Source organism: Canis lupus, chromosome 2 (assembly GCF_003254725.2).
Source record: "Canis lupus dingo isolate Sandy chromosome 2, ASM325472v2, whole genome shotgun sequence".
NCBI lineage: Eukaryota > Metazoa > Chordata > Mammalia > Carnivora > Canidae > Canis > Canis lupus.
In genome coordinates this window covers 63506292-63530665 of record NC_064244.1, presented here as the reverse complement: position 1 = coordinate 63530665, position 24374 = coordinate 63506292, and the positions used below count along the sequence as shown (strand labels likewise).

General features: G+C 48.6%; 2 protein-coding genes across 5 annotated transcripts in view; one reads left to right on the top strand and one right to left on the bottom strand.

Moving 5' to 3' along the window:
• ADCY7 (adenylate cyclase 7) overlaps window positions 1–10710 on the top strand; it is a 37832-nt gene extending 27122 nt beyond the window's left edge. Inside the window, 13 exon segments of the mRNA XM_025448076.3 lie at window positions 30–127; window positions 996–1080; window positions 1401–1526; window positions 2381–2488; window positions 3396–3548; window positions 3550–3590; window positions 4475–4568; window positions 4966–5121; window positions 5649–5795; window positions 6838–6942; window positions 7177–7291; window positions 7877–8001; window positions 8174–10710. Of these exon segments, the coding sequence (XP_025303861.3) occupies window positions 30–127; window positions 996–1080; window positions 1401–1526; window positions 2381–2488; window positions 3396–3548; window positions 3550–3590; window positions 4475–4568; window positions 4966–5121; window positions 5649–5795; window positions 6838–6942; window positions 7177–7291; window positions 7877–8001; window positions 8174–8320 (1500 nt within the window). The 3' untranslated portion in view covers window positions 8321–10710.
• The window catches only part of BRD7 (bromodomain containing 7), a 42395-nt gene continuing 24146 nt past the window's right edge, over window positions 6126–24374 (bottom strand). The window contains exons 7-18 of one of the 4 annotated variants that reach the window (XM_025448078.3): window positions 23159–23343; window positions 22006–22129; window positions 21316–21391; window positions 18904–19011; window positions 18394–18529; window positions 17813–17924; window positions 16280–16336; window positions 13570–13684; window positions 13148–13291; window positions 12481–12624; window positions 12082–12146; window positions 6126–8829 (exon numbers count right to left, since the gene is read on the bottom strand). In XM_025448078.3, coding sequence (XP_025303863.1) covers window positions 12091–12146; window positions 12481–12624; window positions 13148–13291; window positions 13570–13684; window positions 16280–16336; window positions 17813–17924; window positions 18394–18529; window positions 18904–19011; window positions 21316–21391; window positions 22006–22129; window positions 23159–23343 — 1257 coding nt within the window. In that variant the 3' untranslated portion in view covers window positions 6126–8829; window positions 12082–12090. Of the gene's footprint in view, window positions 8830–11910; window positions 12147–12480; window positions 12625–13147; window positions 13292–13569; window positions 13685–16279; window positions 16337–17812; window positions 17925–18393; window positions 18530–18903; window positions 19012–21315; window positions 21392–22005; window positions 22130–23158; window positions 23344–24374 lie in introns of those variants that run through there. The other 3 variants (XM_035713170.2, XM_025448077.3, XM_025448079.3) reach the window with 3 other exon arrangements.

Here is a 24374-nt window from a genome sequence, read left to right as displayed (position 1 = left end):
CCAGCCCTGACAGCCCCTGTCGCCCCCAGTACCGCCTGGCGCCCATCCCCCGGGCCCGCCACTACTTCGCCTGCGCCAGCCTCATCTTCGTCTGCATCCTGCTGGTCCACGTCCTGCTCATGCCCAGGTCGGCTGGGGTGGGTGGGATGGGCAGGTGTGCTGGGGTCGGGCCAGGAGGGCAGTGCCCGGCAGGGCCCCCAGAACACCTGTGCGCACTGCCCGAGCGGCAGGAAGGGGCCGGTTCTTTGAATTCCGTGACTGAGACCTGGAATCCCAGAAACTGGATCAGGGGCTGTGGCCCCACACCTGGGGTCACTGGGGCTTATTTTTGTTTCCAGGCCTCTCTGTCCCGCACGCACCTCACCTGCCCAGTCCCCTGAGACCCATGTGGCCCTGGGGGATGTCAGTGTGCCCCTGTCACCTGAGACGTTTGCTGTCCCAGAAGGGCAGACTCCCAGGACCGTGGCCGCTGCCATCTCCCTCTTAGATTGGGAAACAGGCTCGCAGGGCTTCATGCCCTGTCTGGGTACACGGCCAGGATCTCAGGAGCCCCGAGATCCATGCGGCTGCCTCGGGGCCCCCTCGGGTGGGAGAAGGGCAGCGGGGAGGTCCCGGGGAAGGCGTCAGGACAGCTACTTGGGGGCTAAGGGAAGGGTGGTGAGGCCAAAGGATTCATCAGGATTGAGGTTTAGGATGCGCTTAATAAAGACCAAGTGGGAAACCTTTCTGCGTGGTACTGGTGTGTCTGCTGTGGGTCCGAAGGCTGCGTGGCCCCTTCCTTAGACACTTGGCCCAGACCTCGCCTGTCGTGAGCGGGGCCACTGGAGCACGGTTCTCAGAGATCCCATCCCATGGCTGTGTGTAGATAGCAGTTTGGGGGTGTGGGGCAGGAGGTGGCCAGGAGCCCAAGAATTGGGTGCTGGGGGTTGGGGAGCCTGCCTGCAGGCTTGGCCCTGGGCCGACGTCCCCCAGAACCAGGGTTTTCTGCTCTCCAGGATGGTGACTCTGGGTGTGTCCTTCGGGCTGGTGGCCTGTGTGCTGGGGCTGGTGCTGGGCCTCTGCTTTGCCCACAAGTTCCTGGTGAGTGGGAGGCCCCTGAGTGGGCCCCGGCCGGGCCCTGCCCCACTGGCCCTCCATGCCCTCCTGCCTGGGTGACACTTTGCAGAGGGCTTCTCCTAGTAATTCCACCTTCCCAGCTGCTGGTGGTCCCCAAGTGGCTGTGCTGTCCCCGGCCCTAAGGGTGGGGGCGTCCCTTCTGTCTACACCGCATGTGTCCTGGGCATGGGGCATGGCACGCATGGGGACTGTCCTTCTCGGGCCCCCTCATATCTGCCGGACTCTGGGACTGAGGGGTGCTTGTCCGGGTACGGCACCAGCCACCTGACCCTGTGACTCCACAGAGGTGCTGCCCGGCGCGGGGAACGTTGCAGGCCATCTCCAAGAGGGTGGAGACCCAGCCCCTGCTGCGATTGTCTCTGGCCATCCTGACTATTGGCAGCCTGCTCAGCATCGCCATCGTCAACCTGGTGGGTCCTGGGCGTGGGGACGGTGGGCCCTGGCGAGGAGCCCTCCTAGGTTCCTTCTGTGTGTGCTTCCTGGGAGCGGAGGAGCCAATCCTTGGCCCTGGGCACCTTCAGGTCTCGAATCCCGTAGCTAATGCCCGAGAGCTGCAGCTGGTGCAGAGCCAGGCCAGGCCCTGTGGGGCTGCAGCCGGCCCCTTCGGTTTTCACACGAGGACCTAGTGCCCCCAGAGGGCTTAGGTGGCCAGCCCCACAGGGATGGGATGCCTTGAACCCCCTGTGTTCTTGGGATCCTCTACCTTCTTCGTGGACCCTGGGGGAGGCCTGGCTTACCCTGAGGCTCCATTTCCTTGCTAGGGTGAGTGGCCCTGAGCACAGGCTGGGTGGACCCCTGCTTCTCAGGCCTTGCTCACATGCTCATTGCTGCAGACAGGCTTGTCCCTGCTGGCCCTCCCAGTTCTGATGGCTAGAGCCAGGGTCTCTCTGTGTCCCTGACACCCTGTGACCGCCACACTCAGTGTCACCTGGGGAGAAGGGGCTCATTGACAGTGCCGATCCCCACTCCTGCCCTGCCTGCCCCAGCCCCGTATCAGCCCCTCCTGCTCTGGTGATGGTGCACATGGGTCTTCATTTTCCACCCTTCTCTGCTCCAGACCCCTCCCCACATGAAGCTGATGCCTGTGGTGGGAAGTCGGGGCACCGCGGCTCTGGCCATGCTTGGAGCTGGGCCTGGCAGGAGATGCCTGTGATGCTCATGGAGGCCTCGGGCCCCTGCCTCCCACCAGCCCCGCTCGGCCCCGGCCGGTCTTGGAGTCCCGGGTCCCTGGACCTCCCCTCACGGTCGCCTGTCTCCTCTGTAGCCCCTGATGCCTTTCCCAGCCCTGGGGCTGCCTGCGGGCAACCAGACGAGCCTGAGTCCGAGTCCGAGGGCCGTCAGCAGGGAGCTGATGCCGTGCGACCTCCTCCCGGTGAGTGCAGCCGGGCTCTGGCCTAGATCTCTGGGCTCCGCGTGTCCCCACTCGGCCCTGCCCCCGTGCTGCTCCATCCAGGGCGCGCAGGCAGGAGCACCCTGTGCCGGGGTGTCTTTTGACAACTCACCCTGTGGCCGTTGATGTGGAGGGGCCTGGAGAGGTTGAAGGGTTGGCCTCACAGGTGGTTGAGCCATGACTGGCTTCAGGAGGCTGACAGCAGAGGCCGTGTCTGGGGAGCTCTGAGGGACGGCAGCGTGGGGGCCGTAGTGAATTTTGAGCTGGTTTCTGATGGGCAGAAAGGTAATGGGACCGGCGATGGAGAGGGGACAGTGGGAAGAACCGAGGCCTGCAGTGGGAGCCAGCGAGGGCTTCAGGTGGTTGTGTCAGGGGAGGGGCGAGGGACAGTTGGGAGGTGGAGCTGGAGGTGGGTTTGATCTAGATCGGGGCGAGGGAACACGAACGCCTGGATGGAGCTCGGTCTCTCTTTTGGGGGTCGTGGGGACCACAGCAGGATCTTGAGCAGCAGAGTAACGTGGGCAGACATGCACTTTGGGAAGGGCACGCTGATGACAGATGTGAGGCGGGGAGGCCGCTCAGGTACACGCATACCGTGGCCCTCACGTTTGTCGCATCCACAGACCACCTGCAATCTTAGTTACTGTCTTTTTCCTCCTTTAAATGAGTTCACCTGCCGTAAGTAGAAATAAAAATACAACGAAAGCAACATGATACTAGGAAGTTTTAGATTCTGTTGTCTGCTCTTTGCTAAGAACGGAGGGCGGCAAGGCAAGGGAGCAGGGCTGCAGACACGCCGGCGCTTTGTGGGTCCCCTGAGCCAGAAGGGGCTCTGGTGACCCCGGGTCAAAGAGCTGCCTTGTGGTGACTGCCCCCCCGCCCCCCCCAGTATTACACCTGTAGCTGCATCCTGGCCTTTGTCGCTTGCTCGGTCTTCCTGCGGATGAGCCTGGAGCTGAAGGTCGCGATGTTGACAGTGGGCCTGGTGACCTACCTGGTGCTCTTCAATATCTCCCCGTGCTGGAAGTCGGACTGCTCGGACTACAGGCCAGGCCAACCTCACCAAGACCAACGGAACCCTCAGGTGAGGCCCCAAGCACCCCCTGCTCACCGCCGGGACCCCAGTCCCACTGTCCGTCTCCACTGTGGTCGTGGCAGACCCTTGCTTCGGTTTGGCTGTTGTTCCAAACTGTGGTGCGTTTGCACTCACGGTCCCATCTGGGCCGGGCACCTTGAGGGCTGGATCGGCAGGTGGCCTGGTTTCCATGTTACAGAAGAGGAAGTGTTGGTCCCAGGTCTGTACACTCAGAGCCCAAAGTGTGACTCACTTGCACGTTCTCTAGAGGACACCCCCTGTCCCACGGAGGCTTCCTGGGACATCCTGTCCCTACCCCATCCTGGGGGTGTGGACTGGGGAGGCTTCAGTTTTAGCCCAGTCCCCCACCTTGAGTCGTGTCCCTGATCTCCACAGAGTTCTGGAAAGAACAGTTGTCCCTGGTCTGTCCCTGGACAGGCGGCTGACACCTGTGTTCGGAGGGATGGTGTGTGCGCGCCTCTGGGGGCTCTCGGCCCCAGGTAGACTGAGAGGGACCTGGCTCCCCTTGAACTAAAAGGCTGGAGTCTGGGGACCCAGAACAAAATCTGCTCCCGTGGGGCAACTGGCACCTGCAATCTCCTACCAAACTCCAAGTCCCTGGCTCACTTGGAGGAGTGTGTGCCCCCTCACCTGCCTGGAGTGCTTTTCCCACAGAGTTTGCCATGGCTATTCCGTGTCATCTGGGTGCCGGCGAGCTGCTGCTTCTGTGAGACCCCCACCTCCCAGTCACACGTCTTTGCTTTGCAAGCTGGAGTTGCTTTAGTATCTGTGCCGTGAGGGTGTGAGCTCTGAGGGCAGCGCTCTGTCCTGTTCATGCCTTCCTGGCTTTGGGGGAGCTGGGAGTGACCCCTGCCTTTCCCCTGCATGTCCAGCAGCTCCTCATTGTGTTTGTGGAAGGATCTGAAGGTGATGATCAACTTCTACCTGGTTCTGTTTTACGTCACCCTCATCATGCTCTCCAGACAGGTACAGCCCGGGAGGCCCTGGCTTGGCTTGGAGAGAGAACTGGGGTGGGGCCAGAGCTTCTGCAGATTTGGGGCTGCACCAAAGGCAGCGGACAGCCCTGCAGGAAGCCCTGGTCCCTGGGGAAGGGATCCCCGAATCCTCACCTCCCTGTGTCGCCTCCCCTCAGGACGCCAGTGACATCTGGTTGTGTGGGTCACTTGAGAACCGAGTCAAGGCTGACTGGGATTCTAAGGCCATTGGGAGGTGGCTGTTGAGCTGGGATGCAGGGTAGAAGTGCTGAGGGGCTGGCCAGTGGTCCCTGGGGGTTACAAGTGTGTCCTGCCCGCTGCTCGGTGTGTGTTGTCGCCGTGCCCCAACTCACCACGGCCTGGGCCCTGACCTTCCCCACTGTCTGCAGATTGACTACTACTGCCGCTTGGACTGTTTGTGGAAGAAGAAGTTCAAGAAGGAACATGAGGAGTTTGAAACCATGGAGAACGTGAACCGCCTTCTTCTGGAGAACGTCTTGCCAGCCCACGTGGCCGCTCACTTCATCGGCGACAAGTTAAATGAGGTGTGGTGCCGGCAGGGGCTGGGTGACAAGGGTGGGGAGTGTGGGTATGGATATGGTCCTGGGGCCCTCACGTCTGGGGGGCCTTGGTTGTCAGCCTTGGGAGATGGGGCCGCCAGGCAGTTTGAGCATCAGCTGCACGTCCAGGTCTTTGTGGGCTGGGCGGCCCGTGTGGATGAAAATGTGTTTCATGGGTTCTGTGCAGCAGCGTTTTATAAGAGAGACAGGCCCCAGGCCCCCTGACCGTGACCTTTGCCTGCCCCAGGGGCTCGCATCCTCAGCCAGGAGACCCAGGATACCAGAGCCAGAACCACCCTGAGCCCGCCCCACCCCACCTAGTGGACTTAGACTCCTTATTTTTTAGCAGCCCCTAGATGGGTGTCATGTGTAAGGCAGGCTGAGCGACACTGGCGTCGCACCCACCTCCCTTTGAAGGTTTCGTGGGACGGCCTAGGGTGGCTGCGTCCCTGTGTATGTCACCCCTCCCGGCCAGCTGGCACAAGGTGGTTCCCCGCCCCCCCCCAATCCAGGACTGGTACCATCAGTCCTACGACTGCGTGTGTGTCATGTTTGCGTCCGTACCGGACTTCAAAGTCTTCTACACGGAGTGTGACGTCAACAAGGAGGGGCTGGAGTGTCTGCGCCTGCTCAACGAGATCATCGCTGACTTCGATGAGGTACGGGCCCGTGCACGGGTCCCTGGGGGGCAGGTGTGCTATACAAATCATGAGAGGGACACGTTCGCCTTTTTCCGTGTTTTCTTCAGTAGGCATTTTGTTATCTTCTCTGCGAGAGGCAGCTGGCTAAGATTAGATTTAGGTCCTTGAAGAAGGCAGCGGTCCCCTTATCTGCGGCTTCTTAGCCGTGGTTAGCTGTGCTCTTGCAGATGACCCCCTCCTGACATCTGGTCAGGTCAGTCGTGGCCAGATGCCATGCCACAGCATCCCCGTCCTGCACCTCGATTCATCTCATCATGTGGAGGAGGAATGAATGCTATACAGGAAGGCTTTGAAAGACCATTCACGTCACTTTTATTGGGGCACACTGTTAAGTCGCTGTTAATCTCTCACTGCGCCTGATTTCTGCACTAAAGCTCATCACAGGCGTGTACGTGGATGAGAGAGCACATGTTATGTAGGGCCCAGGGGCCCGTGCTTCCAGGCTCCTCCGGGGTCGGGGAATGGATAAGGGGGACTGCCATAGTTTGATTCCCAGTGAAGCCCAGGCCATCAACTGTTCCAGAGGAAGGCAGTCGGTTTGGACTTTTTTTAAAAAAAAGATTTTAGAGCGTGAGAGCACGTGAGCGCGCATGCAAGCAGTGGGAGGGGGCTAAGGGAAAGGAAGGACTCTTAAGCAGGCTCCATGCTCAGGGCAGAGCCCAACATGGGGCTTGATCCCACAACTGTGAGATCGTGACCCAACCTGAAGCCAAGAGTCAGAAGCCTGAAGGACTGAGCCACCCAGTCACCTGGACTTTAATTTTTAGTTGCAGACAATAGACATTCCTGGGTAGATCCTGCTGGGCTGCGCTTGCTCCTTAGAATGAGACTGCAGAGGTGAATGGGAGGCCAAGGGGGCAGGGAGAGAGCCAGAGGCCTTGTCCATGTGTGTACTCGGCTCTCATAAGGGGAGGCCCGACGTGAGAAAGGCGGGCATTAGGAGCAGTGGTGGGATGGACCCCACCCCTTCTCAGACCCTGGGTGTCCCTTTGCCCCACAGCTGCTCCTAAAGCCCAAGTTCAGCAGTGTTGAGAAGATCAAGACCATTGGCAGCACGTACATGGCAGCTGCGGGGCTCAGCAGCCCCTCAGGGACTGAGAACCAGGTACTGAGCCATGCAGGTGGCCTCATGTCCCAGCCTCATATTAAGGGGATTCAACAGTCCCCAGACCTATCACCTGACTTCAAAGGGACACCCCTTCCTGTCCTGTGAGGGAGGGGCCGAGGACCTCATGGCTTGGTTTGGGGGAGGCGCCTCACACCCACCTGACACCTGGTGGAGGCGGGAAGTCGGGGCCGGGGATCCTATGGCTCCTGTGCACAGCGCTCTGTCCTGCAGGACCTGGAGCGGCAACATGCGCACATTGGCATCATGGTGGAGTTCAGCATCGCCCTGATGAGCAAGCTGGATGGCATCAACCGGCATTCCTTCAACTCCTTCCGCCTCCGAGTTGGTGAGGGCCCAGAGGGTTGGCCGGGCTTGGGGTGGGAGGCCGTGGCCCTGCCTCCTGGCAAGCCCACGCTCAGATGGGATGATGCACTTCACTGTTGAGCAGGAAAGGTTTGAAAAATTCCTCTTGGTCTTACCACCCTGGCGACTGGGCAATTACTCTGCATATTGTTTATAAAGTTACTTTTGAAAGTTGTGAGATCAAAATAGAACACTACAGAAAATGGAGAACCCAAAATCACCCGCCATAAACCTTAAAACATCCTGAGAACAAAGCAAAGTTAATGAACTAACTGCTCTGTGTTAGCTAGCAGGGCTGGTGCTCAAAGCCCACCTGCTCTGTTGGGAAAGGAGCTGATGCTCACCTCAGTCCGACTCCTGGAGCAAGCAGGCGGAAGAGGGCTGCCCAGGGAGTGCCTCCCCCACACCCCGGAGGAGAGCTCCTGTCATGGGCTTGGGAAGCCCCCTCTGACCTCCATTTCAGCTGCCAGTCGGTGCTTTCTGTGGCTGCTGCTGGACTCTGCCCCCGCCAAGGGCAGAGTTTGAGGCTTGGTCTCTCAGACCTGCCAACCGCAAATGTCACCTTCAGGCATAAACCATGGGCCAGTGATCGCTGGAGTGATTGGGGCCCGAAAGCCTCAGTATGACATCTGGGGAAACACCGTCAATGTCGCCAGCCGGATGGAGAGCACTGGAGAACTTGGCAAGATCCAGGTACAACCCAGCTGGGGCAGCTTGTGATCACAGGGAGGAGTGTCCCACAGGCAAGGGGCCTGGGCATCAGTCAGCTATGGGATCCCAGCCCTGACACGCTGCTTGGGGCTGGTTTCTACCCAACAGCAGGTGTTCTTCCTGCTTCCCAGGACCGCTATCCTTTTCCTCTCAGGTTACTGAAGAGACATGCACCATCCTCCAGGGACTAGGTTATTCTTGCGAATGCCGAGGACTGATCAACGTCAAAGGCAAAGGCGAACTGAGGACTTACTTTGTCTGTACAGACACTGCCAAGTTCCAAGGGTTGGGACTGAACTGAGGGCTTCTGGTAGGTGCAGAACATGCTAGAAGTGCATTTCCTTCCCTGAGGCAAGCCAAGGGGAGCATTCAGCCCCATGCCAGTCACAAAGGCATTCCAAGGGTTTGGCCATCACTACTCCGGCAGATGGCTTCCTTGCACTTGTGCTAGAGGATTTCTTGGAATGCGTCTGACCCCAGCCCGAGGCGACCACTGAGCCTTGCCACACACAGGCAGCCAGAAACTGCGTGGTCTGAGTCTGCAACACAGCCTCCAGACAGCGTGGATATGCTCACTCGTGAGCTTCAGATCCTCAGCCCGCTAGGTGCTGTGGAGGTCTCAGAGCATGAGCTGGACATACCCTGCCATGGCCTGCAAACTACGCCAGTAGGACCTTTTCTAGGTACAGAACTGAGACAAGCTGTCCAGGATGGGCTGGGTACTCCTTTCTCCTCAGCAGGGCAGCAACAGCATTCTGCATTTCTCGCACAGGCATTCCGGTAAATAGAGCTGAAAAGGCTGTTTTCCATCTGTGGTTTCATGCAGTAGGGAGGAAAAACCATAATGGACATTTGTTACTTCTTGTCATCTCTAGCATGTGTTTGTTTTAAATGGGTATTAGTGGAGGTTTTATCCTTTTAATGACTTCTTAGACGCTGGACAAAATATCTTCCCTCCAGTGTACCGTCTTTTAAACCACAGACACAGAAGGAGAGCCTATCGTCCAGGGTCCATTGGTTTATGGACCAGCCCAGGTGGGGGTGGGGCTCAGAGGAGTAGAGTGTGGCTCATGGCAAGAAGGCAAGCAGTGGCACAGCCCAGGAAATAAGGCAACCCATTCTAGTCCCTCCCTGACCATTCACACGTTTGGGGCGTTCCCCTGCAGTCTTCAGCTAGGTCTTAGTTTCTGTATTAGAAAGGAGTGGAGTCTGTAGACAGGACGTAGACAACCTGTCGTGCTTCCTTTTCTTTAGTCCTCACACCTAACGTGAAGAGCTGCCAAATGAAAAGCATGTATTCCATGTAAGTGTGCAAAGAGGCTCCCATATCTGGGAAGCCAGACCACTCAGGAAGTGCTGAGACGGTCTTGTTCTGAATGAATCAAGGCAAGTGCAAAAAGTCAGGTTTGCAAGATGTGTCTTACACTGCTTCAATTCTCAAAGAATAAGAAGTCAGCTGTAATTGTGTGTCAAGGTGAGAAGGAGCCACACTGCCCGTTCCTTTTTCTGAATCAGTTTCACTGCCTCATCTCCAGAGCATGCTCAGGGTTTCCAACACAGCTGCATTTCACAACAGAGCAGGGATTCCCAGTGAGGGGTCCTCCGGGAAACCCCTACAACTACAGGAAATCTTGCATAGGGGAGACTTCAAAAAGCTTACCCAGGGTTGCAGCCAAGGGCACATAGAGCACTGAAACTGAACCCGCTGCCTGCTCAGGCCATGTCTGCGGGCTTATCAGCCTGAGAAGGGGCTTATCTAATTTGCACAGAGGAGCCAATGCACCAGTGTGGCTCTGAGGCTTGCATGTAACTGGAAGAGATAGGAATGAATTACACGAACTTGCTGTACAAAGGAATTTACAGCAAAAATGCCAAAGGGAATACCCTTACTTAAAAACCGCTTTTATGTACCAACTTTTCATATAAAGGGCTGGTTTCAGGTGAGTGCTACACTTACGTTGGCAGTGGCCAGGGCTGCTCTACAGGGGGGCTGCTCTACAGGGCTCTCCTGGGAGGTCAGGAAGGTTCTGTCGCAGATGTGATTTGGACACACCTATGTGTGCTGGGTCTCTTGGAGGTGGGCCTACTTCTAGTCTTGCAATATTCTAATTTTACTTTTTTTCCTCCAGCAACAGAAATCCCAATTCCGAGTTCAAAAAGTAGTTACCAGTCCTGTCTTTTTATTTCCACTTCAAGCCCTGTGTTCAGATAAGCACATTTTGTAAGTTCTGAGTTTCTGATGTGCAGACCATTGTGTGGAATGGACTCTAAAAGGCACCTGCAGTCACTTCTGTTCAGCGTGCTTTCCGGTGCCCCGGGCTCTTTACAGGTATTGTTCTGTTTTCTGACAGGATAAGTAGCTTTCCTCACCCTGACCTTTTCTAGGGGTCAGGGGCTGGCTTCAAGATGGCCTCTCTGACTCTAGTGAAAGTCACACCTGAAGTTTTCTGGTTTACTCATTAAGAAAATCTAACAGAAAAGATCATTAACCACTGTATACATTGTGTATATAATAGGTCATGTACAAAAACAGGTTTTGAAAAGGTACATATGAATAATTAGGAATTATTCTGTATACTGAGTATTTATAGATTGTAATATTTGTTTCAAAATGTTGTACTTCATTTTTATAAAGTACTAGTGTTTCTACTTTGTTTAGCATTTCATACATTAAATTAGCAATTTGGAAGATCTGAATGTCCTAAAGTGTTTTGAATTTGTTTTCTTGGTCTGTTTAAGAATCGATTACTGCCTGAATTATAATCAAAAAATTAAACTCTAAAAAGATTTGATAAAATACATTATCTGAAAAATTCTGAAGTTCTTTTGGCAAATGATTTTCAGTAGGTTTTTAAAAGATTGGGTTGTCTTAAGAGAATCAGTTTTGCTAAATGTCAGTATTCAAAGCCAGGAAAATAAAAATAAAATAGCTTCTAGCCAGGGGGTTTTACAGTGGCTCCATACAGCCAAGCAGGATCTTACCCTCACCCCGTTCACTGAACCAGGCTATGGTGTGGTGCCTGGTTATGGAAGAGGACCGCATGTCTTCTGGTCTCCTACTCAGTTATCTGCTCAAGCAGCCGACCTTTGTATTTCATATAAAAGTAGATGACTCTTAGTTCAGGGGACATGCTGAGGCACAGGTGACCCAGGAGAAGTAGTAAACAGAAACAAACTTTCCTGTAAGCTCTGTGATTCCCTTGCTTATTTAGCTTCTCCTTCTACTGTAGTTCTAAGTGACTCAAAACGGAAAAAACAAACAGGACCACCAGAGAGGTTAGTGCTATGAAAATCCTGGTGTGATTTTTTTGGGGAGTTGGAGGAGATTGAGGGTAGCATAGGGGAGGTACTTCATCACCTTATCTTTCTGCTTAAGAACACCATTCCCATCAAGTGTGCAGGGGGACATACACTTAAAATCATTTTAGAATCTACTAGTATTCGTTTTCATGGTGTAATAATGGACAATCTCCCTAGATGGGGATTTTTAAAGCCTCTTAGCTCTGGTCTCGTTTGTGCACCCTAAGGAAGAGGCACAGTCATTATTTTGACCTGACCATGCCCCAGCCCACTCCTCCTCCCCCTCTGGATGGCAACAGGTCAGAGTCTATGCTATTCCTTCCTCACCAGGCCATTCTTTGAATAAATCATCCAGGTGAAATCTGTAAGTCAGGATAATATAGTCTTATCACTATTTGGTTATTTCTTTAATGTGGAGTTTGGCAAACGTGGAAAAAAATGAGGGAGTTCAATTATTTGAGGGGCTTGCTTTTAACGAATGGTCTAGAAAAGGCTGTTTTACACTTCCTAAGTGTTTTTCTATCACTTTCATCCTCAGACCCAGCTCTGGGGAAAGGTCAAGGGGTGACTCAGCTGACAGCACAACACTGCTCATAGTCCCAGGCTCAGCTTTATTACCTAATACAAGTCCAATCTCTGGAACATTAAAATTAATTGTCCCGAAGTTTAATTAAAAACACAATTTACAAATATTTAATATCTTCTCAAAAGCATTTCCAAGTTAAGAATGAAAAAATATGTACATAATATATAATGAAATACCAGTTAGCTTCAAATCCCATCAGGTACACACTCAGCAACATCAGTCTTTTTAGGTTCTTCAAAATCTGAAAGGAAAAGTTATGGCTTCATTCAGCACTTTCCCCCTTTTAATTAAAAGGTAAAAGTATCATCCAGAAGAGTTAAGTGCTGACGGCTCTTCTTTACCACTTTCAAGGTTAAAGACTAGATAGATGTACTACGAGGGTATCATTGTAGGATTTTTTGCAAATGTGGTCAAATCTTTATTTCCTTCACATCTTGTCTAAAGCATTTATAAAAACAGTTTACACTATCAACATGCAGAGATAAAAATCTTTCCAATGTTACTTGAGGGGAGAGGACCTGTGTTCCTTTTGCTCACAATAGCCCTCCGTCCTCCCTGGGACACAGGGCACTTACCTTTTGTTAAATCTACAAAGTTATTTTCCACGATAGGGGAGGGGATGGAAATCCCCATTGCTTTTCGAACTCCATACGTGCTGACAATATCACCTGGTGTGACTTGCTGGGCAAGTTCTTTCAGATTATTGGTCACTTGTTCAGCTAAGAAAAAGAAAAACAGTTCTAAGTGTTAAAATATGGTTCCTTTTAGGTAATAAAAAACCAAAACCAAAAGAATAATACAACGTTGACCCTGGAGTGGTTGGGACTGTGCCAGTCCTCCTGCACACAGACTTTTTTTTTTTTTCCTGATATACCCAGGACTGTAAACATACTCCATTATTATTTTAACATTTTCTTTTCTTTAGCTTTAAGAAACAATATAATACATACTACATACAGAATATGTTAGTTGACTGCTGATAGGTAAGGCTTCCAGTCACCTATTACAGGAGTTAAGTTCTGGGGAGTCAAAAATTACCTGTGGATTTTCAACTGCAGGGTCAGGGAGGAGGGACGTCAGCCAGCACCCCTAACCCTATGTTATTCAAGGGTCAATTGTGTAAATGTGAACCATGAACCCTTCATGGTTCACTTTGGTGCTGCCTGACAGTGGTTATCACTTCTCAGAAGTTCTCCCCTTTAAGTGTCTCCCGATTCTCCTCTTACCAGAGGTGCAACATACCGAGATGCATTTCCCTGTAAGAGGGACCCAAGAGACAGATCATGTTGGGAGGGGGTCTGGTGCTCAGCCGCTCATTCTGGGCTTCCTGGAGCTCTCTGAGCAATCTGGTGGTCTCATCAAGTTTCCTCTGGAACATTTCAGCTTCTGTGTAATACGAAGAACAACAGACTAAAGAAAACACGGACATGCTTGTGTTCGATCTTGTATGGAAAAGTGAGTCCTAAGCACTGGAGTTTTGCTATAAGGCTATAGTCTTCTCTCCTCAAAGGAGTAATCCCCCTCAGATGCGATCAACACCACAGACATGCCTTACTCTTCACTGAAGCATGGCCACCTAAGATCTTCCTGTGGTGGATGCCTATGTCAATCTGTGCAAATGTGACATTAAATCGTAACGGTCAGGATCGTGAAATGACACTCACCTTCAGAGTCAAACACTTCAACAGGAGCCCCAAAATTTGTTACTGCTTTCAGTGCTGTGAGCCTGTCCTGATTACTGGAGTCTAAACGCCCCGATGGCTCGATTTCTGTAATCTGCTTCAAGAAAAGAAAAAGCAAAGGGAAAAAAGGAATTATCTGAGCTTGCTAAGTCCTGGCAGTGCTAGAACGAGACATCAGTGAGATGGTTTTTGTATTGACAGGCCATATTATCCCACCCATTGACTTTGGAGTTAGAATTTTGATACATACAAAAATGTCTTCCTGGAATACTTTTATTTTTTTAAAAGATTTATTTATTTATTTATTTATTTATTTATTTATTTATTTATTTATTTGAGAGCGAGAGAGACACACACACACACACACACACACACACACACACACACACACAGGAGGAGGGAGAAGCAGGTTCCATGCCGGGAGCCTGACGTGGGACCCAATCCCGGGACTCCAGGATCGCGCCCTGGGCCAAAGGCAGGCGCTAAACCGCTTAGGGATCCCCCCAGAATACTTTTAAAGGGCCATTCCTAAATCCTGGCCAGACAGTATCCACAAGTGCATACTTCTCGTTAATGACATGATGTGTCCTACACCACACCCGTCATTTGTTCCTTTGGGCAACTGTTCTGAAAAAGAGCCCTGGTACTGCCGATGCCATCAAGAGCTTCTGCGGACTGTGACCATGCCTCCCATCTCCAAGGCTCACAGGCAATATTTTGGCACCCAGTGCAGATGCTCCCACTCCCAGGGCAGAGCCTGAGCACAAGATACTTCCTGGGTCTCCTCCTGGCCCCAAAGCCAGGCTGTTGGTATTACATGGGAGAAACGAAATCCTATAAAGGGTGGAGTTTTATTTTTGCAATGACAAGACTCAGAGTTTCCATAACCTCAACACTGCTTTTGAGGAAGAGATTAGCCCAGATAACAAGTCACCCGAAGTTAATGGTTCCATTTAGACTCTGGCATTACTTAAAAAGAAAAAAAAAAAAAAAAAAAAAAGACTCTGGCATTGCACTCCAGACATGTATGTGAACCCCTCCCCAGTGTCCACCCCCGCACTCCCCCACCCCAGCCCATTCCTCTACCTACTTAGGGGTAGGAGGGCGTGGAGAGAGACAAGCAATATATACCTACAGCTTTCTCTCTGGGTTGGCCTCAGCACCCTACTCCACCAGCTGTTCATTTTTTACCCAGCCTCCCTTCCCATCAAGATTTCCTGCCTTCCTGTTCCCTCACTAAGCACATGATCTTGCTTGAGCCTCGTTCCCTGCAAACGTGATTTCAAATGTCCCACCCATACCTGCATCCATCCTTCCTGGAGCTCATATTCAAGCTCTCCTAACCCTCAGTTACCAGGCTCACATGTGTCTGCTCTCACGCCCCCACTTCCTCGGCTCACTGAACTCTTTGTGTTCTTACCTCTCCTCCCCTACCACCATTGCTGCCACCACATTACTGCCCCTGCTCCAATGATGGTTACAAACAACAGTGGCCACCCTTACTGGGTTCATCTGCTGGCGGTGGACACTGCTGGTCTCCTTCCCGTATGTCTGTCTTTTCTACCTTACGATTGGTCTTTACCAATGTTCTGTCCCTCAGCCTCTACCCAATGTTCTCTCTGGACAATCTAGTTCACCCCTGTACACCAACACTCTTCCCACACACCTGTAACCCAGGCACGGGAGTCCCCTGCCCCCCTGCAACACCATCCCCAATCACCCCTGTAAGGGGTGCCGGGTGCAGTTGCTCTCCCTGACGGAGGGGAGCTCCTTCTCCAGCACTTTTTTTTTTTAAGAGATTTTATTTATTTATTCATGAGACTTACACAGAGAGAGAGGCAGAGACACAGGTGGAGGGAGAAGCAGGCTCCATGTGGGGAGCCCGACACAGGACTCAATCCCGGGACTCCAGGGTCATGCCCTGGGCCGAAGGCAGGCGCCAAACTGCTGAGCCACCCAGGGATCCCCCTTCTCCAGCACTCTGACGGGAGCTCACGACGCCATGATCTGTCTCATGCACCAGGTCCTGCCGACCTGACTTCTGTATTTCTCTTGACTGTGTATCTCAATTCCCTTCCTCTGTATTGCCATGCCTGGCAGTGTTTTGCCCAGACAAGCCCCGGAATTCTTCACGGGTCTCCTCTTCCAGCTCCTCTCCCCTCTCCCCACATTTCCTCAGGGTTTCCTGTCTTCCAGGGTAGCATCTCAGCTTCTTGGCACTGCCTACAGACTCTCTGTCACGAGGGCCTCCCAACCCTCCCTCTTCTGCCCAGGTACCCTGTGCTCACACGCCATCTGTGCTCGTTACACATATGCCCTGTCCTCTTGCATCCATTTCTGTCACTCCACGTGCAGATTCAGCCCACTGCCCGCTGGGAAAACGTCTATTCATCTTTCTAGACCCACTTTGCCCAGGATCCTCTCTGTGAGGACCTCCTCTGCTATCCAGAGCAGCTCTGATCTGTGTTCCTACACCACATTTGGTAGCACATGTGGGAGCTGGTGCTGGCTCCCTCGCTCACATGCCTGTGTACTGCACTAGCTGCTGCTACACTTCCCACAGGCAAAAAGAGTTCCTTTATTTAAGGAGATACTCAATAAATAATTTTCTTTTAAAACAAAATTTTATCATTTAGGTCTTGTGGCTTATCCTCCATTTAAATATTTTTTATGAAGAATAAAATATGATTACCTCCATTTCTTTTGCTGTGTCAAGGATCCTAGTCTGGCCTTCATCTTCAGGTGATGGCTAGAAGTATAAAGAAAAACAATTTTTTATTAAAAGATATTTTAAAAAGGTAAATATCAAGAAAAATAAAAAAAATATTAGGAGTTTCAAGGCAAGATTATGAATTATTGGAACTTCATTTTTTTTTTAAATTTTTATTTATTTATGATAGTCACACAGAGAGAGAGAGAGAGAGAGAGGCAGAGACACAGGCAGAGGGAGAAGCAGGCTCCATGCACCGGGAGCCAGACGTGGGATTCGATCCCGGGTCTCCAGGATCGCGCCCTGGGCCAAAGGCAGGCGCCAAACCGCTGCGCCACCCAGGGATACCTTCATTTTTAAAACCAAAAACAAATTAGATATAGTAAATGGCATTTTGAGAAAATTTGTGTGTCAAGAGTATGTACTACTGGTAACTTCAAGACTGATCTTTCTGTGCCCAAGCAAAAAGCACTACAAATATATGAAGGTTTTTGGTAAATACACAGAAGTGCCTAATAAATGGAGTTGGTTTTCAACAACAGGTAAATCTATGACAAGGAGAAAATAGGAGGCACTCCAGGGACTATTTTGCATTAACAGAGCAATATTCTTGGATAACAGAGGATTACTGTAAAATATTCAAATGCTACAGAGAATGTGAAAGCTTCCCATAATCCTAGCCATCAGGGGTCACATACATAAACAACAGACAAAAGTATCATGCACAAAAATCAATAATGATGTGATTTTTTTGGAAAGGCTATATTATGATTTTTTTTAACCAATTCTCAGTTTTTTTAAAGTTATAAACAATGTATCCTTATATAGAACTTTTTTTTAACTTTCTAAGATATAGTCTGAGAAGAACTGCTGGATCAATCAGACTGACGGGAGAGTTAGAGGAAAAACATTTTTGAATGGATGTGAAGTGGCACGTGAGGAAAGCAGCTCATGTGGGAAGATTGTACAGCAGCAGTTCTTGATAAACTTGAGGTGCTGACTCAGCACTGCTGACAGTCACCCAAGGACCAGCAGCCATGGATACAATGGGGGCAGAGGACAAGGTGACAGCAGCCATAGCCATCAGGAAGAGCTAGGGCCCCAAGGAAACTCTGTACTCTTTTTTTTGTGTCCCCATCACTGTGTTCTTACTGCATAATCAAGAAAAGGACATTTTCTATCATTTTAGTCCACTCCGTTTCAATCCAGTGAGTGATACTTCCCTTTTCTGTTAGGGTACACGGCACCAGCTGACTTGTGAGCCATCAACCCCATCCTGATTCCTACATTCCCAAGATCGGGAGATAATGACAGTCTTCTGCCCTCACAGACCCTGCTAGCTGACTTACTCGTTTCCGTTCATTGACCTCCACCCATAGTCCCCACCCAGGCCAGGCTGCCTTTTCAGGGAAATGTAGCTCAGCTGTCACCTTGGTGACTCCCATGGTGTCATAACACAGTGACTAATGCTGAGAGCCAATATTAAATTACCCATTTCTTTAGCAGCCTTCTTACCATCTCCAACTCTTGCAGGGTTCTAGAATGGCCTCCTTTTGTTAAAACATCCAATAAACTATCTGCCATCACATATGGATAATCCTGGCACGTGGCCAAAAATTCATGGATGCTGAAAGAGAGAGTGTTGGGAAAGTTACTTCCACATAAATCACCTCCATTGGTTTAATCTTCCTATGCCAGCTGTTTCCATCAGACATGCCTTAGTTTATAAAATGCCATGGTGTAAAAATTTCTGTCTAGGCACACCAACATATCTAGGTACAGCACCAGACTGGTATGTTTACCAGTGATACCTTTATCATCTTGAGAAGTAAACACTATCAAGAACATAGTGAAATGAAATGCTCCTGGGGAATCCTTCAAAGAAAAATAAGACTCTCTCAATGGTCGAGGCTCCTGGGCCCAGTCCTGAACTTGCTACTGCCCTTTACTACCTCCCTAAGGTAATCTTACCTCAGGACTCACACATGTACTGGGAGTATCAAGGCTACCCCTCTGGTTTGGACCACACCCTCTGGATACACAGGTCGATCAGTGTTTTAGAATATGGCACTCAGGATACTGATGAACTCACTCACCTGAAGTCACTGGGAAGATCAGAGTCTTCCCCATAGGCTGAATAGATTAGATCCGAATCGTCCTTGCTGATATTTGCAAATGTGGAGTCATAATGTGGAGCATAAGAACTGTAGGGTCCGTAATTCAAGTATAACACTGTTGACAGAAATTAAATACTACAATACTGTCCCTTTCACTTGTGTGTCAATCTAATTTTTGTTTTATTAAAGATTATTCCCTTCTAATTTTATTGCTTCACTGACTGGTATAACAAATCTAAGGTAGATAGTTCCCCTCCCGGATTCTTGTGAGTCACAACTCAAGTGACTTTTTCCCCACAAAGGGGAGATAGAGGAAAGAAAGCACAAAACTTATTTCGAATTCTAACAGCTGATTTCTCAGGTTTTTCCAAAGTTAATAAAACAGCTGATTCACATTGCAGATACCATCAAGAGAGTTAAATAAATGGTAATCATGCTTTCCTTTCCCCTTAACTGCTTGAACGAGGAGAAAAACACAAGAAGCCTTACCTGGAGTGACTTTGTTCCTTTTGTCTTCCTTGAACCCCTGCAAAGTATTCACTCCAGACTGAAGCCTTCCAGTTGTCATTCCCAGTCTCACAGGGCAGTAACCTGGTTCTGAAACAGAAGGGCGGGCATGCTGTGGGAGGGGCATGTGGTAAGGAGCTGAGGGGTGCTCTGCGGGGTGTCTGCACCCACACTGCTTCGTGCCATCTATGTGACTCTGTCAAGGGGCCTGGATAGCCCTTCCATACCCATCTTTCACATAGGAAAACCTTAGCTTAGCAAGGGAGGGATGGAGCCAGGACCAAAACCTTGTCCTTTTCATCACACTCTACTGCTTCCTGGAATTCCTTATAATTACATTACATTTCACTTAAAAAAAAAAAAAAAAAAAAAGGATTTAAAAATTGAACTTTACTTTGATGGAAGTAAACCAGTAGAAAAGGTTAGTAAAAACTAAGGAAAAATAACTGATTAAAGACAAGAACTTGGGCAGCCCTGGTGGCTCAGCGGTTTAGTGCTGCCTTCAGCCCAGGATGTGATCCTGGAGACCCGGGATCGAGTCCCATGTCAGGTTCCCTGCATGGAGCCTGCTTCTCCCTCTGCCTGTCTCTCTGCCTCTCTCATGAATAAATGAATAAAATCTTTAAAAAATATATAAAATATATAAAAATTATAAAGACAAGAACTCATCATATATTCAGGAAAAATTAGCATGTTACTCCACCCTGGATTATAGGCTGTGGCCACAGGTGACCAGTGTGATAAAATGAAAGCACTTGTGAGCAACACTGCACACTTAAGTTATATCTTTTCTCTCAGCAAGCAGTCTGGAATGTGGTAGGAAGACGAACCTGAGAAGCGAACAGGGACAAAGCTTCCACCTTAGACCAGTACACTGGCCTCTTCGGGAGCTGCGGTCATGTGAGAAGCCAGGTCAGCCTGGGCCACACTGACTATGCCTCCAGGAGCTGGATGTGCCAAAAAGCAGAGCAAGGGCACACAGACTGCTGGACACAAAGAAAAGGGCAGATCTTAAAGTGTCACCTAAATCATTAGTTGCATCTCCTTACCACCAAATTCTCATAATAGCTATACTAGAAAGATCGAGTTCTCAATCTTGTGGCATTTCCTTTGACCCAAAACCATATAAACTTATATTACGAAAAGTCCACACAAAAGCAAAAAGTGGGTTTTTGTTTTTTTCTTTTTCAAACAGCACCAGTTCCTTTTCTTCTATGTGAGGGAACTCTGCCAGCATTTCAAGAGTGGAGTGCAATGCTAAAAGACATCAACAGGCTCCCCGGTGTAGCCCTCAAATGCATCAGGATCTTCCAGGATGCTTCAAGGTCTCTTACTCTTATTCCCTAACCCCTTACTCACTTGGGACCAATCTAAACCCCTTACTCACTTTGGGACCAATCTAAATGTCATCTTGCTAGGAAGAAGGAAGCCTTCTCTGACCCCCAGACACTAGATTGGTCCCTTCTGTCATGTCCTGTCGCAGCTGCCCTCATCATGGCAGACAAGCTGCAGTTCTTTACACGATTATGCTCGTTTGTGCCTCCATTCCCCACCCTACAGACAGAAAGGGAAGGGACTCATCTCTCCCATTCTGTTCCCTACTATACACTTAGCTCCACCTCCAGCTCCCAAGCCAGACCTTGCCTGCAGCAAACGATGAATACTAGAGACTGTTAACTGAAGTGTCATCATTCATTTCCATATCCCTGTGATCAGCAGCAGGAAAATGAGTATTTAGAAAATAACATTCTCACATTTTCTTATCCCAACACAATTGTCTCCCCTTCGATGAATGACAAAAAGTTCTTATTCTTCCAGCAAATTTCAAACTATCCCTTATACTATTGCTATTAAAATACCATCTGAGAAAATAAAAATATGATTGGGGTTCTAAAGCAGTGCTTCCCAATCTTTACAAACTTTCTACCACTGGAGGAAAAGATGTGTCGTGTCATCGGGCATATGTTATTCTGTTACTATTAAGGTACTGTATGGCATACATATTCACTTTATTCACTGAAATTTAAAAAAGCCAGTCAAATTTATTATGTTATAATAAGAGCGTTCTGAGATGCCTCCAGAAATAACTGAGCGTACCTACCAGTCTCTTAGAGCCAGAGCTAGAAACTGTGTCATTTTTGGGCTTTAATGGTGGGTCTGATATTCCAGGGACTTTGTATTTTAAAGAAAATTGGATCTCTATAGTACCTGCTTTAAATTGAGGTAAAGCCAGGCCAGCTATTTAGCACGAAATACATGATGTCTAGCCAAGTTCTTTGGGGATGACAATACAGTTGGATTGCTCAGTATCCGGCTTGTTGTTTTAAAATGTCACCCAGGCTACCGTTCTTTGCCAAATAGCAAATTCACGCACATTTTGATCTTTGAGCTTACCTCCTACAATGGGATCCACAGGATGGAGAAGCCCCAGTGTTGTTGTTCCATCTGGTTTTCTCCTTTCAAATTCACACTGCAACACCCAAAGTATTCAAATGTCATAAACCATTTTTATGTATCACATTCATATGCATGTACATATACATGTATATATCTCACACCAGAAAGCCTTACTTAAGTGTAATCAAACTGACATTATGAGTTGCTGTTGTTACATTTAGACACTGATTTTCCCACCTGGCTGCACAAACACTGGGTCTAATTGGCTGCAGAAATGAAGCTCAGGGAAACCTCAGGATGGTAAAGAGCTGCGTGGGGCCTTTAGGTCTCTCTGTTCTGCCCATACTCTACTAGAAAGGGAGGATACTGGAGACCAGGGGAGAGGAGTGACCTGATGGCAGTCATGTATTAGTCCATCTGGTTTTAAAACCAATGTATTAAAAACTGATTTCAAGAGACCAGAGTATAATTGTTCATTTTCCAAGTTCAGAACACATTAACTTCACTAAAATCCAGTAACATAGTAAAAGATCATGTACTTTACAAATATATTATTAAAATTTCCTTCCCTGGGAGTTGTACTAAACCGCTCTATGGCAGACATGGGTTAAAAGTGCACAAGTAATCTGAAAATTGCAAGCTTCAGATGACCAGGCAGTAGGTAGTAAAAAGAAAAAGGCCAATCACCTGGCTGTTAACAAGCCGCCTGGTCAGCTTTCCTCCGGATTCCTTAACAATTCGGTCAATCTGCTCCTGCTCTCTTTCTAAATTATTGCTCTTACATTTATCTTCAAGCAGATCTTTATCTTTCCTGAAAACACACATTAATACTAAGTAAAAAAAAAAAAAAAGATAAGATGAAAACATTAAAATGAGTTCCAAATAGGAGCACAACTCGACTGGAGGCATTTGCACAACAGTCACCAATTACAGCTTTGTTCCTCAGTGGCCCAGAAGGCCCCAGAACACACTCAACAGTAAGGCAAACCCAACGCTCTGGTTAGTTCCCTCCTTTGTGTGTCCAGCACTACCTGTCTTGAACGTTTTTCTCAATACAGTCACACTAATGGATTCTACCTCAAACATATTTTGAATGGAGAGGGACATAATTTTCTTCTTAAAATCTGATTTTTAAAATTTAAAATGAAATACATTTAAATTGTACAAATCTTAGAAACAGAATACAAATATGTCAGAAACTTGCGTTCTTTGTCTTATATCAGCAGAAATCCCAGACTGTTCACTAGAACCCTCTTCTGGAGTTGACAGTGAGGTATGGGGCACCAGGGCTGCCAGTCAGTGGGGTCAGCGGGTGTACACAACTGGGTCCAGCTGTGCTGGCTGCTGCCTGGGAGGACCAGGGCTGAGTTATTGCTCCTCCCAGGTGATGATGTCTGGTGGAAAACATGCGCACACCTCAGTAACAACAGCCCATTTGTTTAAGAAGTAGCTTCCACAATGTGTGGGTTGCATTTATTGTCTCAACCCCTTTATGGAATGAAGTTAACGAACACAGATTTTTTTTTTTCTTCAATAGAGAATTCTGTTTCAATAAATTCATTGACAGTGAGTCCCTAAAGGTAATGAACTGGTTTTAAAACTACTTTCATAAGTATACATATTCAGAACTGTTTTCTGAACTATGTTTAGACAATTCCAAGAGGTGCTTTGTATGAGAAGACAGGGATCACATCACCAAAATGGACTTTCATGCCAAAAACCAAACAACCACGAGCAGACCTCGACTTGGTCTTCCCAGGGTAGGCACCAAACCAGTATTTTTCCCTTCTTACTGGTCTGAGAAAGATAGCTTAACTTTAATATTCCAAAGCTTCTTTACTTTTTGTTTTCTTTATTGGGACTCTTGAAGGCTTGTGCTTCAGTATCTCCAGAGTCTTCCCTCTCTCTCGGCCAGCAGCCACTGTCCTCTCCACTCTGCGAGGTGTCTGTTCTATCTTTCTGCTTTCGACTTTTTTGCAAGTCTGCCATGAATTCTATGCTCTGCTTCAGGCTCTGAATTCTCTCCTAAAAATATTCAAGAATATTCTCATTGTATGTTTGTCATTAATTTTTAAAGTGATGCATTTCTTTCTCACAATGTGAGTTTGAACTTATTCTGTCATTAACTAGGGAAGAAAAGCAATTAAATGTAATTATACCAAGAGAGTATGTTTGAGGATCAGGACAATATTCAGATAATTTAATTTCCGATGTAAGAAAATGCTTTATAAGTTGACTACAACACTGAAAGTTTTTTATAGAAGAGAAAGCATGAATAAATACTAGGAGAATTTAGTTTAATAGCATGCTAAAATTTTATATTTAACAGAATAGCTTATCTTTTGAAATTTAAGAATTATCAGGGATTTCAAAAGCTAGAGGACATGAACATGTAAATACCCTTATTCTCTGGTATCCTAGGATAACTACTGAGGACTCTGGCATTTTTCTCTGTGTGAAAACAACATGCTTCAAGGAGAATAAAAGGTTGCTAGCATAGTTTCTTTCCCAGAAAGCATAATGTTCTTCTTACCAAAGAAGTCTTGTTTCTATTTCGTGAAACATGTACTTAATTTTCCATTGCATTGATATGCTGTGAAATTTTCTTTGTGGTTAAGAGCATGAGGTTTCTGGAGGCACATTTGTTTCTGGCGACTACTTTGACTTTTAACTCTGAGCACTGTCACTGGATAAAATATGGAGTGCAGTCTCCTTAGGGCTGCATGGCAACGCCAGGGAAGACTTGCAGAAAAACAGAAACTGAGAACTGGAAAGGACCAGAGGTGATTCAAATAAGAACATAGCCCAGAAATGCTAAATGCCTCACCCAAGGTCACAGAACTCTGAGGTCTTATCAGGAGCCCTGTCTCATCACACTCTTCTGTATTAGCAGGGCAGACTATGAGAGCCTCCAGAACACGGACCTACTATTTTTACTGAACTTTTATTTTAAGGTAGTCTTCCAATCATCCAAGTGATATATTTCATTGCAACAATGGTTTGAGTAGAGGGGAAAATATAAACCTTGTGAATTTATCATTATGTATTTCTCTAAG